The following is a 16,777-nucleotide window of genomic DNA, read 5'->3' on the forward strand; positions in this document are numbered from 1 at the left end:
CTTCAGTGATTTTCAGCCTATATTCAGAGCAGTCCCTTCAAAAGGCAAGAAACTCCAAAACATAGCTTATATAGCTAGATATCTATCCACAGATGCAAATGTTTTATCTATCTCTATCTGCAGCACATGTATGACCAGCTGTATCCCTGAACAAGAACCTGGTCTGTGACACCTTTTGAGCTGTGACAAATCGCGACTTTAGGTAGCAATATGTTTGCCTAAATGTTATCTATAAACTAGTGTCTGAATTAAAGTATTCGCATTTAAAATATGTATGCATTAAGAATTTTATCTCACTCTACCACCAATATAAAATGGATCAACAATGTTCATGATATCATTCTGCACTTCTGCTTCTCAGCAGGTTTTCTGTCCAATCGAATGCTCTCTAAAATGTAAAATGCCCTGACATGACAATCGCACGATTGATGGAGAGAAATCATATCAGCAAGAATCGGTCATAATTTTTTTCTGGTTCAGAAGGGTGTGGCTTGAATTCATTCTCTTTAAAGAAGAGGTAGTTGTGCCTGCTCCATAAGCGCATTGCTATTTCTCAGGCTCATGCCCATGGCACTAGCTGTCTTAGCTCAGGCTGTGAGGTATGAATGCTATTGGATGTTTCAAAAATAGGAGGAGCCACTCAATATGTCCTGTTCTGAGTTCTGGTTCCAGTAGAAATTCTCTCAACACATCTAAATAAAGCTGTCTCCAGGCACTACACAGGGACTTTAAAGCATCTGTGTGGTCTGGATCTTATTTTCAAGTACGGACATGAAAATATGCCATATAATTTGTGGCTGTTCTTTTTTGTGGTATTGTTAAGTGCATTGGGATGGAGCTTAAGCAGTAAATATCAAAGTACATGGATGGTAGCCTATAATGTTAAACATATACACTTGTAATTCTGTGTCTATATCCATAAGAACTAAATTTAACTTAATTTTTTTTTATATTAGTTTAATTTTTTTTTCTGTTTTTAATAAAAGGTCTAGTTTCTAAAAAAAAGAAAAAAAAAGTCTTGCAGGGACTAGGTAAATGTCCTTGTTGGGACATTTGGTTTGCCCAAAAATATAAAACATGCCTCCCAAGCTTGGCTACACTTAATGGAGACATAATCCTATAAACCTATTTACCCTTTTGGTTATGTTATTTGTAAGTGCCTTGCAAGGTCTTCTCAGGATTTTTAACGCTTCCATGTGAGCATGGTCTGTTTCCAAGAATTAATTTGACGTCTATGCTGTAACAGTGGGCTCATTTGAGCCAAAAGGCGTCAAAGGCCTGCAGTGGAAAAAAAGGGATAAAGTATTTAAACCATAAATAGGCCTTTTTTGCATTCACATGCTTTTGTCTTATGATTTATAGTCTGCTTTCCTTTTCTGTACTTGTTTTTCTGCCTTAAACAAGCAAAAAGTATGAGGGACCGCCAATGCAGGTCATGCCATTGACAGGATGGTCATCAGATGTGGCTTAAAGAAAAATAATTCTAGTGCTGCATGTCAATGCTGTTTTTTTATTTATTTATTTATTAATACAGTTATTACACTTAATTTCCCAATTCCATTCTTTGACAGAATCACTTTTATCATTGTATGGACAACACATTGATTTATTTTGAGAAAGTCATCTTTATTATGTAATTAAATCAAATAACAGGACTAGTGCTAAATATTTTATGATTGTAAATGTTTGGAAATATTAAAAGGGTTATGTACACTGTTAATAATTTTCCCGTTAAAAAACAGTAAAGAACTGGCAGCACAGTTGCCAGCAACTTACTGTAAAATTACCAGTGTCTTAGTGTAGGTTAAAATTACAGTTGTCTTCTATTTATTAAAAAAAACAGTAAAGAACGGCAGCACGGTATATTTCTGCATTAAAGTATATTTCTGAAAATATAATTAGCAGTTTTTTTAGACCTTGTAATTTAAGAAATTGCCCCAGTTTAACTACAAAACACCACATTACTACAATGTATAAATGTACTCTTTAACAGAAGTAAATCAGCTTTAGAGAGTTATTTCAAAACATCTCTTCTTTATTAAACTGTCTTAGTATAAAACCTAAATAACATTAAAGAAAATAACACAGATTCTTATTTACAGAACATTTGTATGAAATAAAAATAATTGTCAACCAAATGTCCAAAGCTTATTACATGTATGGAAATACATCTAAATGTAAAAATAAAATTACTCTGGAAAGAAAGACAAAGTGAATGACAGAAAACACCCAATATATACAGTATTTTTGAGTGAATATGCATGTGTGTGATGTGTGTGTTAGTGTGTGTATGCGATGTTTGTATGTGGTCTGTGGTGTGTATTACTTATATAAAGTCCCACTTAAAATCTTTTAATTTTTTAAGTAGACTGGCGACACGTCCGCTTTGATAAGACTCCTACAGCCTTGTGCTCTTTTCCGGATTTATCCCGATTAACCACCTGAAAAACAAATGTGTGTGTTTAGAACTAGTGAAGGGGAAATGATTACTCACAGAGAACATATAGAAAAGTATATTCTTGTATAAAGAACAGTTTTCATTCCGGAAAGAAAACAAGCTACAGCACGCAGATCTTTTGGGCAAAAAGTAAAACACAATAACACCGATATACTATAAGGTTTTTTTTTTCTAACGCTGGAGGCTTCACGAATTTCAGAAAAGCAGCGGAAACCACCAGTCATTTTAGGGTGATACAAAGACAATGTGATTTCAGTGCAATGGAGTTTGAAAAATTAACTTTACAGAAGGATTATCACATATTTTGCTGAATGAATCTCACCCGGTAATTGGGAATAATGCAACCCGAGTCTGAAATCCAGCTGCACACCACAGTGGTCGCGCAAACAAAAGAGAACTTACCTGTTAATGTTATGAAGACGGATAAAAGTCCCCGTGTGCTCACTGCAGTTTACAAAAATACTGTATAATAATGTTTTATTTCCTTTGAGTAATAAATACAGCAAAATGCCGTTATATTGTGTCTACATCATTTTACAACAACAATAAAACAGTAATGTACTGCTTTTGAACATAACCTTATTATACTGTTAAAATTCTGCCGTAAATTAACAGCAATTTCTAACAGTGTATGTAATCATGGTTTTAGGAGTGAATGACACGTTTCTTTAGAAGATGATTCCCATTGGAACATTTCCTTCAAAATCGTTATAGCATAGTCGTCACTTCAGGACCATGATCTCACATGTGCCGCTTATAAAAGCCCCCTTGTCAACCCTAATGACCCTGGTGGCCTTAAGAAACCTCTGCTCAGTGTGTACATAGGACTTCCTTTTCTTCTGATCCACCAGAGCAATTTCCTTCTGTTTTCCTTCTGGACTTTTGTGTATTAAAGGTCAGAAGGGTTTGCAACACATCTTGATTTTGCATCTTGCCAGAGAACAACAGACAACACTCATACACAAATATCATATGCTACTCAAAATCAGTCTGTAAAATGTGACTGCAACCTCAGTCTCTTGGCTCAGAAATGTCGACAATGACAGTCCTCAGAAGAAAGACAGAGCCTGCACTGAATGATATTTAATTTAAGAGGGCACCTCTTGACAAATGGACAAAGCTGTCTTTATACTTCAAAAACCCCTGATGCCGCTCATCAAAGCACACAAGGTTTTTCAGTTACTGCGGACGAAGACAAAGTGAAAGCTGGGATCTTTCTTTGCATGAGGGTGAAAGACCTATTATACCTTTAACCAGAGTTATGACTAGCAGATACACTCCTAGCAAAAAATACTTTATCCCCAAGGCCAAGCCTAATTCCATGAGTTAAATAAACATTTCCTATTTGAATGTAATAAAAACCTAAGCAGGTGGCATGATGGTGCAGCAGGTAGAGTTACATTTGATTTAGTTTGCATGGGTTTTCTCAAGGTTCTATGTTTTTCTTCCATCTTTTAAAAATATGGTTGTAACAGCTTTAACTATTTATGCAGCTAGTTAAATAGCAGTGTAGATTAAATTTGCTAATCACACTTTCTATCTATCATGGAAAGAACAGAGGACTAAGTGTAGAAGAATATTCCTTTTTATTTTGGATTTGGAACTATGTTTGATAAAGCAGGTGAGGTCCAATGAACAAAAAATAGGAATTAGGAAGTGTCCTGCCTGCTCATAAATCAAATCATCATAAACTAGGGATGAGGCAGCATGATGCTTGCCCTAATGGGCCTTTCTTGGTGCTTATTCAAGTTCTTATTTTTGAACACTAGGAACAATTTAAAGCTAAATAAGGTGCTGAGCATGCTACCCAATAATTGTACACTATAATGATAAATGCTATACAAGCCTGAGGGGGCAGTGTTATGATCTGGGGTTGTTTAATTTGGTCGGGTGTTCGTTTAGCAATGTTATGTACAAAAAAGGTCAGCTGACTAGCTGAATATATACAATGACCAGATTTTTCCATCAGGGGATTTTTCCATCCCCGATGAAATTGTGAAAGAATGATTCAAATAGCATTAGAAATAATTTTAAGACATTTTTTTAAGGATTGGCAAACCAGCGAGTCCAGACCTCAGACTCTTTTTGATGTTCTTGAAGAAGACTTTACTCATCGGCCTGACTTTCCCATCATCCATAAGATCTGGACAAGAAATTAATGCAACTCTGGATGGACATAAATAGTGTGACATTGCATAAGCTTTTCAAAACAATGCCACAATAAATGCGTCATTATCTAAGCAAAATTTGGTCCAGCAAATCGAGTCCAGTGTGTGGTGACTTTTTTGGCCAGGGGCTATAGTGGCTTTTACCAGTCTACAACACAATGAGCACCATGATGAGATTAAGAAAATGTTTAATCACTGAAGACTGGTGAATGGTGTGAGGATTGGATTAAAGCATCTTCTGAAAGCAAGCTCACAAGCTACTCTTCATTTGTCACATATCATACAAGCTTCCAGGCTAGCTGGATATTGCCTACTGTTGTTCATTGGTAATGGTTAAATATCTGGTTTATTTATTTATTTATTTATTTATTTATTTATTTATTTTTTATTTAATCCAATTGAACTGATATGATTTATTCAGTAGCTAATTTGAAATCGATAGGAAATGGTATGCAGCTTCTTTATTTATTTACATTTCTCTTATTTTCTCTACTGAATTGTTGATGGTCTGTTAACATGAGCAAATTCTTCAAAAGTGGATCATGATTGGGCAAAAGTCAGGTTCTGTTTAGAAGGATTCTGCTTCAGTTGTTCATTTGCTAAGGGTTACTTGGGTACATTTAGTTTTTAGGATGGCTTTTCAGTTCATTTTGATTTTATTTCTTTTTTCTGTCTTTCTTTCACTAGGCAGAGGCGAGACTGGCAGCCAAGCGGGCAGCCCGGGCAGAAGCTCGAGAGATCCGCTTAAAGGAGCTGGAGAGGCAGCAGAAAGAGGTGAGGCTTTGGTGTTTAGTTACACTGAAATCAAAATTCTTTAACTTTCACTAGTGCTTCTACTAATAATAATTAATAATAGTAAAAATTACTTCTACATCTTTTTGTTTTTTAAATAAAGCTCAAATGAAGTTTCACAAGGAAGGTTCGCAAACTAAAACAGCTGTATTTCAATGTATTCTTAATCAGAATGGTTCCTTAAGGGTCCTGACATCCTGTTGAACTTTGTAATATTTTATAGAGGTATAAACTAAAGATATTTAACGTGGCTTTTTTGTTTGTTTGTTTGTTTGTTTTTTTAATAAACCAAGCACTGTTTGACATAGAACAAATGCTATCTAGATGTGTGCAAATCTGTTATATTCTTTACAAACAGAATGAGGATTACAGGTACATTCTCCTGAGTGAAACATGTACCATGTACAGTCATGCCTGCTTTAAAGCCCATTAAAAGGTCCCAAAGTAGATTAGTAGGTCATGTTGCTCCGGGGAGCGGGTGTGAACTTTCCCCAGTTAGCATTACAGACTTGTGAATAAGGGGCTCTGTGTGTGGAGGGGCGTTTTTCTGGGTTTCAGGTTTTTGATTTCGTCAGTGGGATCAGTGTATGTGCAGCAGCTGGTGTGATTTTTCTGAGGTAAGTAAAAGACTGACACAGTGCTGTACTTTATATTTCTCCTGTAGGTCTATAGGAATTATTATTTTTTTTAAATAATTTAATTTATTAATCCATAGCATAGCTAGCTAGCAAGCATTCATGGTTCCTTAAAAATTTTTATTTCTCAAGAATATAATGGTCTGGTTTCATGCATGTTTGTAGTGAATACCAGGTTAGTTGTAACCTTTCAATTCTAACTAACAACATAGAAAGTATGGTTCTGACATCTGTCCTTCTGTGTATTCCATCCTTTGACTGGACAATGACAACTCACTTTCCTTTTTGGGAAAATAGGATAATTGTTTCATTACAAAAAATTTGCTCTGCAGCTGCATTGTACACACACCTTCTCAATCACTGCAAATGGCACAAATGCCCACAAAATATAAGGGGTGTTTACATTTCTACGGTCTGGGATAAAAATAATTCAGACCCATCTTCATTTATTCAAACTCTCTTTATTGATTTTATGACTTAATGATTCAGGGCCTCGTCCTTCATTTGTGAATTACTCAATTATATGTTTTATATTGTTAATGATTTTACATGATCCAAGATTGTTGGGTTCATTAAAGCTCGTCCTTGATTTGCTGTCAAAGCAACAGGTCTATAAGTTAAAACCTGGTCGAGAGCTGTATTATTTCACTTAAAGGAGATCATAGTTTTATAAGCAGAGGTGATTATGGAAAGTCTGTCACAACCAGGTACTATCCCGTTTTATGATAGACACTTCGGAAAAATATTTTTCTCTTAAGAGAATCTTTTACCTGATTCGTTTGTTGAACCCACATATTAACATTTTGACTAGCAGTTTGTAGAATTATTTTGTATTTCACAATGGGTCATGTGGTAGCTCTAACATTATGTAAGTGATTGGTATAAAATATACAGTATAACATGGGGAACACTTACACATTTACTTTGTTTCAGTAGTTTTTAATGACGTTTTCGACTTCTTTATAAAAATATGACAAGCACTTGCTCGTTGGCCATTGTGCCATTTACCGGTCAATTGCAGTGTTGCCAATAATGGTTTATAGTATCATTTATAAAATAAATTAGCATAGATGCCCAAACTTGGGCCTGCATGTAAAAGTTGGCCCACCATGCCAAATATTAGAAGGGTGAAAAAGTGGAAAATTCCAATGACACAGATCTTCATTTCTAATTTGACATTTGACATAAGATTTTTGTGTAATATTTAAGCTGCAGAAACTTTTGCACTACTGTACCTTCTTTTGTGTTCAGACTTTCAATCTGATGAAGAAGTGTAACCTTAGAAGAAAACTAACCGACTCTCACCTAAATAATATCCTAACTTCAGTTAGTCAGCTGCAGCTCAATTTGGAAAACCTTATGGAAAAATATAGACAAGCTTCATGTCTCTCATAAGAGGTCACTGATATTCAAGCATAGGCCAGTATTTCTTATAGTTTGATTAGCTGTAAATGGGATTGTTTCTATGTTTTTATTGTACTATATGTTTCACTGAAAAAAAAAAAAACATAGGATAAACTTTAAAAAGCAGATTACAGAGATTCATTTTCTATTATTTTAACTTATTTTATTTTTAATTTGTAAAATCATTTATAGGGGGACCATGGCAACTTTAATTTTAATATAATACAGTTTGGTATAATGAAACATTTCCTTTTGGCACATCAATCAAGTTAGATTTTTGGCCCTTAATGGAAAAATGATTGGGCACCTCTTGTATCTAGCCTTTTCCAGCAACGCGTGAATGATACTAATCAAATCCACGTGTTTGTTTCAAGAACCTAATTAGCCGAACATACACATGATTAGATGGTTTTGAATTTGTCATTTGATCTTGGATGTAGTTAGCGATGAACGAAGAATGGGCCCCTGTTGCACATGATTTTACAAAAAAATCGGCTTGTTGTTGATCAAGTAATCTGATGTCAAAAGTGAAATCTTAAAAAATTTTGAAAGACAGGAAAGGCTTAGCCCTGCTAGCTTATTTATACCAGCAGCCCCACCCATACATATGAGGCACATAGGTTGCATAATTGCATAGTTGTTTGTTCCAGCTCAGAGACTTCCTTCCCAGGCTCTTAAAATGGACAAAAGCTAATAGGTTTACATTAGGAACAAAACCCTGTTAACTGATTAGTCTTCACGGCTGAAGAAATTACAATTACACAACTGTTATTTTCCACTGGCTCTCTGTTACCACCATGTACTAATACACATCACCTTTTTATTTCTCTGCATGACCGTTTCTACTTTTTTATCCTGGCCTCTTTTTTCCTTAGATTTATCAAGCTCAAAGGGTAAGTTGTCCAGTTGTTCTCCAAATCACTGTCCCCTCTCTTACTGTTTACACATTCTCACCAGTTAATCCAATATCAGTGCATGTGCTTGAAGTATCATAGTTTGTAAAAGGTATGTTTTAAGGACAGAAAAAAGGAACAGTGGGTGTGTCTCAATCAGCTTTATTTACATTTAAATTTATGGCATTTGGCAGACACCCTTATCCAGACCGACTTACAATTATCAGATACTTTTTGTACAACACAACATTTAAGGGTTAAGAGCCTTGCTCAAAGACCAGCACGGAGGTATTTGAACTTGTGACTTTCCTATCCAAATCATTTAAAGCTGTGACCTTTCAATCGAAAGTCCAACATGTTAACCACCGAACTACCACCACTGGGGTGTTTAATGAGGACGTTAGGTCCCTAGGTCGTGTGTTAGTATTTCATGTGCATGAGTTGAAGCACTGGGAAGGACCCTGGCTCACTATACATTGGGACGCTAACTGCTTTATTTTCTGTGACATGATGATGTATTCACATAGCAACATATCACCAACAAAGGGCAGAATCACACTTCAGAATTTTTCATTTAAAAAATATTCGTTTTTTATGTCATATAACTTTTTTTCAGCTCAATTATACGTTTCTTTTAATGTACCGTATTTTCCAGACTATAAGCCGCTACTTTTTTCCCACGCTTTGAACCCCGCGGCTTAAACAACGAAGCGGCTAATATATGGATTTTTCCTGGGTTTTTCCTGGTTTCACAAGATTCAAGCCAAAAAACTGAGCCATATAACATTAGACCAATGGGCAATGAGGTTCCTCTGACGTTTGACCTGCCGCTTACTCGGACTGTCTACAGGAAATGCGAATCATTTGTCACGCTAAAAACAATCGGGAGAAAAGCTTCACCGATGGTGATTTTTAAACACACGACGATGCCAAAAGATAAACTCTTGAGAGAAATTGTTGTGAAAGGAAGGAGGAAGACAGTGACCAATGACTTTCTTGGTAGGCTACTGTTTAGATACAAGCCGTGTTACAGACACTGTTTTTTGTTAAAGCCTGTGTAAAGTTCATTAGTTTCAGTGTAGACACCTGCAGCTTATAGACAGGTGCGGCCTATTTATGTTCAAAATAAAAATCTTTGTAAAATTCAGTGGGTGCGGCTTATATTTGCGTGCGCTTTATAGTCCGGAAATTACGGTACCTCTAAGAAAAATCAAGGCTTGCTAGTGTTTGATTTTTTTTTGTCTTTAAACACATAAATTACTACGTTAGTAGTTTAAGTTGCTACTGCAACGATAACAAGCTACTTGCGAATTGTGCAACTTTTTTTTTTTTAACTCAGATGCTTTACAAACAAATTTCCAGTAAGGGAGTGCATGGATCATCGATGTGGTGCATTGTGGGGAAAAGTACTTTATTCATCCCTCTAGGGGAAATTAATTGTGACAACAGTCATAAAACACAAAAGCAACACAGAGGACAAGTCACACTAACATTTCGGCATGCTAAATATCTTTGGAGACCTGCTGTGAATTTCATTGGCACATGGATATGATAATGTAAAAATAGACTGCAGCAGCACCACAAACCAGGCAGCTTTTTTAAAACTGATTTTATATTCATTAAAAGCTGTATCGTACAAAACAGGATGCTGCAAAACTGCTCTCTGTACTCTGTACTCTTTTTCATCTCAATTATTTCCTGCATGTGAAATGGCAAACAACTTCTCTCTGGCTTGCTTTTCTGGTTTTCAGCATGTGTGCGCGTTTGAATAAAAGTCACTGCAACAGAAAGTGTTGTGTGGATTTAACAGTACACAAGATTCATATATATACTGTATATATTGGGTTTTTGCCTAAACTGTTACATTTTTTTGGAGACACACAATTTTATAGAGTGTCTTTGGATGGGGAGGCATTGAATTATCTCTTCACTTTAACTAGGAAACCCAAACCTGTTCCAGCATTACAATGTCCAAAGCTTTATGAAGGTATGGTTTGCATGATATGGTGAGGAAAATTTTAGGTGGCAAGCTGTAAAGCTCAGACCTACTTACTCTACATCAGTACTTGACTTCTACAAGACTACCAAAATCCTAGTAGCTGAATGAGCACAAACCTCTAAAGCGCACTCCAAAATATAGTACATCTTTCTAGAACTGACTACAAATGTTTGTCCATACAGTGTATATTACCAGTTTAAGCTTGTTTGTTACAACTGTGAGCAGTTGTATAAAAATGTAGAGTAGTCCAAAGTAAAGTGGCAGTGTGTGTGCAAGAATGTGCGGTAATGTAAAACTGCAATATGCAGTCTAGTGTTTTAAATTCAAAATCAGTGGACACATTCAGGAGACTTTTGCAGTTACAGCAAGGGTGCCATAGTCTACTGGAAAAGCAGCTCTGCCGTTTAGTGGGTATGGAATAGAGGGGGGTGTTTGCTCTTATGTTTGCTCTCAATCTTTTGACCATTCATCTGTCTACCATCAACTCCAGGGTATCTGATTTGCAGACTAGTGCTTTTAGAGAGTGAATGTATCAGTAGACTCAGTGGATTTTGCAGTTGTGGCAGCCCTTAAAATGACCGACTCCCTGATCAGTGCATTTACTACTAAACTACTGAGCTGATTGAGACGCACCCAGTAATATGGATGAAAGCAACTTAGCTCATTCAGTATTGTGTACATGATCAATTACATAAAAGAGCATTGAACATTACCTTCAAAAGCTGAGTTTGTTTGTACTGCACCCATGGTTCTCACCATCTTCTTCCATATTCTTTGCAAAATTTTTCTTCTCTTCCTGTGTGCACACAGAAATACTATGGGCTGGACAGCAAATGGGGCCATATTGAGCAGTGGATGGTATGGCATTTAATAAAAAGATGTCATGCAACACCGATAGTAGTTGTAGCATAGATATCAGAGAATAGACAGCTTCATTTTTATAAAACATATTTTTAAATAAATATATAAAGAAAACATTGCATTTTATATATATAAAATAAGAACTATATTGATAATGCTGCATGTGGGTAATAATTAAGATTTAAAGGCATGCCAATTATGGTCAATAAGTGCCATAATTATTTTTGTTCTGAAATTTCCCTTACTTCTGACTTGCAACTTGCTGCTGCCTTTTTCTCTTTTCCCGCTGCACTTATCAGGAGGACAGCGAGCGTTACTCGCGCCACTCACGGAGACACACATCGGTCTGTACCACCTCCTTTTGCTTTGCCCTGCTCTACTATTTAAGAGTTAAATTGCTCTAACATCTGCCTTATTGCCTGACAAAATGACCATGATTTGAGATAAAAAAGACAATTTAAAAATGAACCCAAAACAGCTTTTACAGACATTAGCTGAGGCATAAAACAGTACCCAGCTTGCTGTTACAGAATAAATATAAGTGACAGGCCATCAGGGCCAGCAAAGCCTTCTCTACTGGGCTAAACTCTTTCAGAATCACTATCAGATCCACTAGATAGCTTTTTCATTCCTCAATGGCTTACAGAGGAGATGAAATTGATTCGGCCCAGATATACTTGCATGGACATTTAAAAGGTGAACTTTTCAAGAAAAAATGGACATTGTGAGGAACCTTTTATACTTTTGTGTTTTCTTTCCTGGAGATTTTGCACAATTTGCCTTAATTTCAAATCCCCAGGAAAATCGTAATGACCTGAAAAAATGCACAAAAGAAAACTCAAGGTCATTTTATCAGAATCAGGTTTATTGGTCAAGTGTGTTGACAAATACAAGAAATTTGGTTCCAGCTGCTAGTGACTCTCAATAGTACAGACATAAATAACACCATACATTTAGCTTGGACTATACAAGACAAAACAGACAAGACAAGACAATATAGACAATTTGCGACAATATAGACGAGTATTAAATCAGTAATGTACATAAAGTGTGAGAGTGCATGGTAGTGCAAATAACAGTATTGTGCATCAGGTTCGATGAGGCTAATATTGAAGTTTTTGCTGGGGAGATGATGTGTGTGGGCGGTGCAGCAGTGGCTGAAGGGAAAGGAGACTTGTTCCTTGAGTTTGTTGTTTTAATAATAGCATTCATTCTTGCTGTAATGCAGTGCTCCGTTATATTGTGTTTCTGTATTATATTGATGGTTTCTATAGCCATGACATCATAATGATGGTATTAAAAATGGATTGACTTGGGTAGGATACCACTTAAGGCCAAGGTGTGAAATGTATGGCTCACCACTGATAAATATACAGGGCATATAGCACCACACTGTGTTTATTATTTTTCCATAACAGCGTATCCCAGAGCGGGTTTCATTTCTCTTATACCATGGCAAATTTGCCAGTAATTACAATGATCATTTATTATATAGTGACATGTCTTTTTGGTAGGTTTCTAATTATGTTTACTGTTGTGGAACATACATGAAACATGGTTACTTCCTGTCATGACTTGCATTATAGCAGCTATAATTTGCTGTTCATCTTCTGTTCTTTTTTCTCTTTCTTGACGTTAGGTAGATATAAAAATGCAGCTCATTTTACAGAGAAATCAAGAATTCAAGTCTTTGTGGGATTAAAAGTAATATTTGTTTTGCTTAATTTGAATGTAGTTACTGCCGTTTGCTTTCAAATGTTATTAGTTTTTACATTTTCCTTTCTATACTCAAAGATTTTTTTGCTCTGTTTGTTTTCATATAACTGTTAAAAAATTTTTTTTTACCTCATTAGACTTTTTTTAATGGTTGGACCTGGCTTTAGAGAACAATTTTTTTATTTTATTTTTCAATCCAACACTCGTATCTGGTCAAAAAGTGCCAAAGACATGAAGCCAAACATAAAAAGTGGCCCAATTCTGCTTATTTATGAAACCAAAATTTGACCTGCTCTGTACTAACAAGCTTTATCAATATGTGTTCTTTTCTTCCTTGCATAGATCTCGGATGACGAGGAGCGGATGTCTGTTGGAAGTAGGGGCAGTTTGAGGGTTAGTTTTCACACATATGCACGCACATATACACACACACGCACACACACACACACACATGCACACTCATACACACACACACTACCTCTGTATATAACAGATTTTACATTGTGATTATAGCTTAATAAAAGCATCCCATTTGGTTCATAATCATTCCATTGCTTGAATTTACTTCCTAACGTAACATGGAAGTAGCATCTTTTTTGCAAAATAAATAATTACCACATTTAGCAAATATTTACTGACAAAGCACACAATTTGCTGTATACACCATTTATTAGAATGGCCATGGCCACATGGGTGTCACTGCGGGAAAAGTTTATAGTATCTAGTAGCTATTTCAGTGCATAATTAATTTTATACACCCAGAGATTCACTCACCTAAACCAGACACTTTCTGCTGATGAAGAATGTCCTAGATCAAGCACTATTAATCAAGTCACTTACTCTAAATACAACACATTAAGAGGGGACGATCATTGTCCTCTTTATAGTAATTGTTTCACTTTTTTATTTCACCAATGTCTGTATATAGCACTATATACTTATATATATGTATTTAGTATAAAGTTTGTACTGATTCAACACATTTTCTGTTGCTCATTTCATAATGACTTGCACTCATATTCATCCTCTCTCATTTACAAGAGCTCCAGATGTAGTATACATGATATTTTTTACAAGCAATGGAAATACCCAAATTTTATTTTAATTTCTTACTTAAATTAATGCACAAACTCTGCTTTATATTTAAAGTATAAAAGTCAAATATCTTCTGTGCTTAAAGTGTATGTTAAATTTAAATACTGGAGTGTTCCTTTTCACTGCAGAACCATGAAATATTGTCAAACATGTACTGGAATAAATATAATGGCAGGTAAACTCTGAAACTTTAGCTAATATTAAAAAGAAAATTGCGGTTGATGCAAACTAGCTTGCATGGTTAAATGTAATTGGTGCAGTAGCTACAGTATTGTGGCACCAGAAAACCAGAAAAATATCCACAATCCATGAACAAATGGAGACTATAATAAATTCTACTAACTGTAGTAATGATTTTCAGTGCATATGAAGTAAAGAGTGCATAAAAATAGGATAATTTAGATACTTCAGATACTTCAAAATATTAATGTTGAGACCAATTGTACTAAAAGCTACTTCCTGCCTCTGCATGCTCATATCTATGGAGATGTTTTTTTATTTATTTTTTTATCTCTCTGTATTCATGTGTTTCTCATTTGCATATCTTGTCCCCCTTTTGCTTGTCATAGGGAACTTACTCTGACCTCTATCCTGACTTCACAATGACTTGGTCTGTGCCTGTCATCATGTTTTCTGTTCTCTTTGCCAAATGCACATCGGTCATTCACAGCTGGTTCCTCCTTTCCTTTCTGGCACAGCATGTGTTTTCTTGCTCATTCAGTAATTCAGTTGCATTTTGTTTCCTCCAAGTTGTTTTCACCTCAGTTTAGTATATTAAACTACAAACACTAATGTGTAATTCTGGAAATCTGTAGATTGAACAGTAAAATCTTGAACATATCGTTCTTATCAGTTTCACTGTAAATGAATCAAAGGTAGTCAATAATGTGTTTTTAAATTATTTAAAAATTTTGTGTAAATAATCAATGATAAATTCATATGTGAATATTCATATGAATTACAATATGCCCAGTAAATTACTGTTAACATCTTAGCTTAATCTATTAAAACTGAACTTTATGTAATAATGTAGATCCAGCTAGTTAAGTCACTTAATATTGCCTTAGAAAAACGTTTAAATCTAGCTAGCATCCTTATTTTCTCTTGATATGTTGATTTGCTAGGTCATGTATTAGGCTGGCTTGAGATTTTTGCTTCGTCCATGTTTTCACATATCTGTGCATTCCAAATTCTGGAAAGATCATTTGTTATTCATGTATGCTTGCTAGACTATTAAAATAGTATTGATCAGACTAGTACAAATCGATCTATGTTTAAGAATATGACACATATGTATGTAGTGCAGCAGTCTTTCACCATATAGTTAGTGAATTGAAGTGTTGTGAACACCTTAATAAAGTAACAAGCATACCAAATAAAAACTTTCTGGTTGTTGAGCTTTAGAATGATAAAAACATCTTATAGCCCTGACACAAATTTTTTACAGTTATTTTGTTGTTTATCTGTCTGTATCCCCTCTAAGCCAAATCACATGATTTATTTAACACTCTGACCCATATCCTAAACCGCTCGACACAGTATACAGTATGCTTGCTCACCAGAAACTTCGTTATAAATACTACTGCTTAATAATTTCTTTAATCATACACATAGTCTTTGCCTGAGAGTACCATCGTTGATACAATATCATTTTACCGGCAAATGTGAAGATGACCTTAGTTAAACAACCCCTGAATTTGATAGTCCGGAGGCATCATGACAACCACCTGCACTGCATTAGTCATTATATATATATATATATATATATATATATATATATATATATATATATATATATATATATATATATATATATATATATATAATATATATATAGTATAAAGCTCTGCTAGATGCTGTAAATGTACATGTGAAATCTGTGAAAGAGGAAAATATGTCGTAGATAATGTCCATTAATCAAAAATGCATTCCCACTATGGTGGTTTCTCCCATGCAAAGGCTGAGATGAAGATTCCTTTTCTGGGATTTTCTAATCTAGATTTTTAAAATGTAGTTGAAATTTTGCTGAAACCTGGCAAACATTCAAAGTGAGCTGGATGATTGGATGTTGACTATTGTGAACTGCCTATGAAAGGGTTACTCTAATAATTCACTATGTTGTAGGCTTTAACATAAGTTTTGTGTGACAGCCTCTCAAACTAATTTAGTTTTATTAATGTAGTTGCTTTTCAGAAGAATTAGTATGCAAACATAGGCGGATCTAATAAACTAAAATAAAATAAAAAAAATAAAACTGACCAAGTGTATGCCTGTTATGTTACACACAGTTTCATGTAGTAATATATTCTCTTTTAATAATTTTAGTTCATACTTTCTTTTTAATAATAGCTGAATCTCTAGCCATATATCTGCATGTTCATGTAATCATTCTTTCTTTCTCAGGGTACCCTGTGGTAACATCTGCTTTTCTGTCCCTATTCTCTATCTGCTTTCTTTTTTCTGGCTACTATAGCCTACAGACTATGGGGGATTTTTGGGCTCCGGTTCCAGGGCCTCATCACGGGCCAGTTCAGCTCGTGCCAGCCCTGTGGTGAGCTTCCATCTTCCATTTTTCCTAAAAGTTGACTTCAATTCCAGTCTTAATACTAACAAAAAACATGCAAGAAGAAGGAAGAGCATTAGTAGCACAGACTTCACGTTTAGTATCTTTGAAAAAAATCTTTAAAGCTAATGGTCTTGCACTTTTATTTTCCCCATAGGTGGAAGAGAGATCTGAGTTCTTGGAAAAGGTTAGT

The 16,777-nt window shown here is 35.2% G+C and overlaps 1 protein-coding gene across 21 annotated transcripts in view; it reads left to right on the forward strand.

Moving 5' to 3' along the window:
- Positions 1-16,777, forward strand: part of lrrfip1b (leucine rich repeat (in FLII) interacting protein 1b) — a 47,957-nt gene that overhangs the window by 14,690 nt on the left and 16,490 nt on the right. For 4 of the 21 annotated variants that reach the window (XM_083532956.1, XM_083532975.1, XM_083532959.1 and 1 more), the window contains exons 2-8: positions 5,314-5,400; positions 8,333-8,350; positions 11,160-11,207; positions 11,510-11,554; positions 13,269-13,319; positions 16,495-16,572; positions 16,742-16,771. In XM_083532956.1, the coding sequence (XP_083389082.1) occupies positions 5,314-5,400; positions 8,333-8,350; positions 11,160-11,207; positions 11,510-11,554; positions 13,269-13,319; positions 16,495-16,572; positions 16,742-16,771 (357 nt within the window). Of the gene's footprint in view, positions 1-5,313; positions 5,401-5,530; positions 6,036-8,332; positions 8,351-11,159; positions 11,208-11,509; positions 11,555-13,268; positions 13,320-16,494; positions 16,603-16,741; positions 16,772-16,777 lie in introns of those variants that run through there. The other 17 variants (XM_083532972.1, XM_083532958.1, XM_083532963.1 and 14 more) reach the window with 9 other exon arrangements.

The sequence above is a fragment of the Silurus aristotelis genome (genome assembly GCF_946808225.1).
Source record: "Silurus aristotelis genome assembly, chromosome: 2".
NCBI classification, from domain to species: Eukaryota; Metazoa; Chordata; class Actinopteri; order Siluriformes; family Siluridae; genus Silurus; species Silurus aristotelis.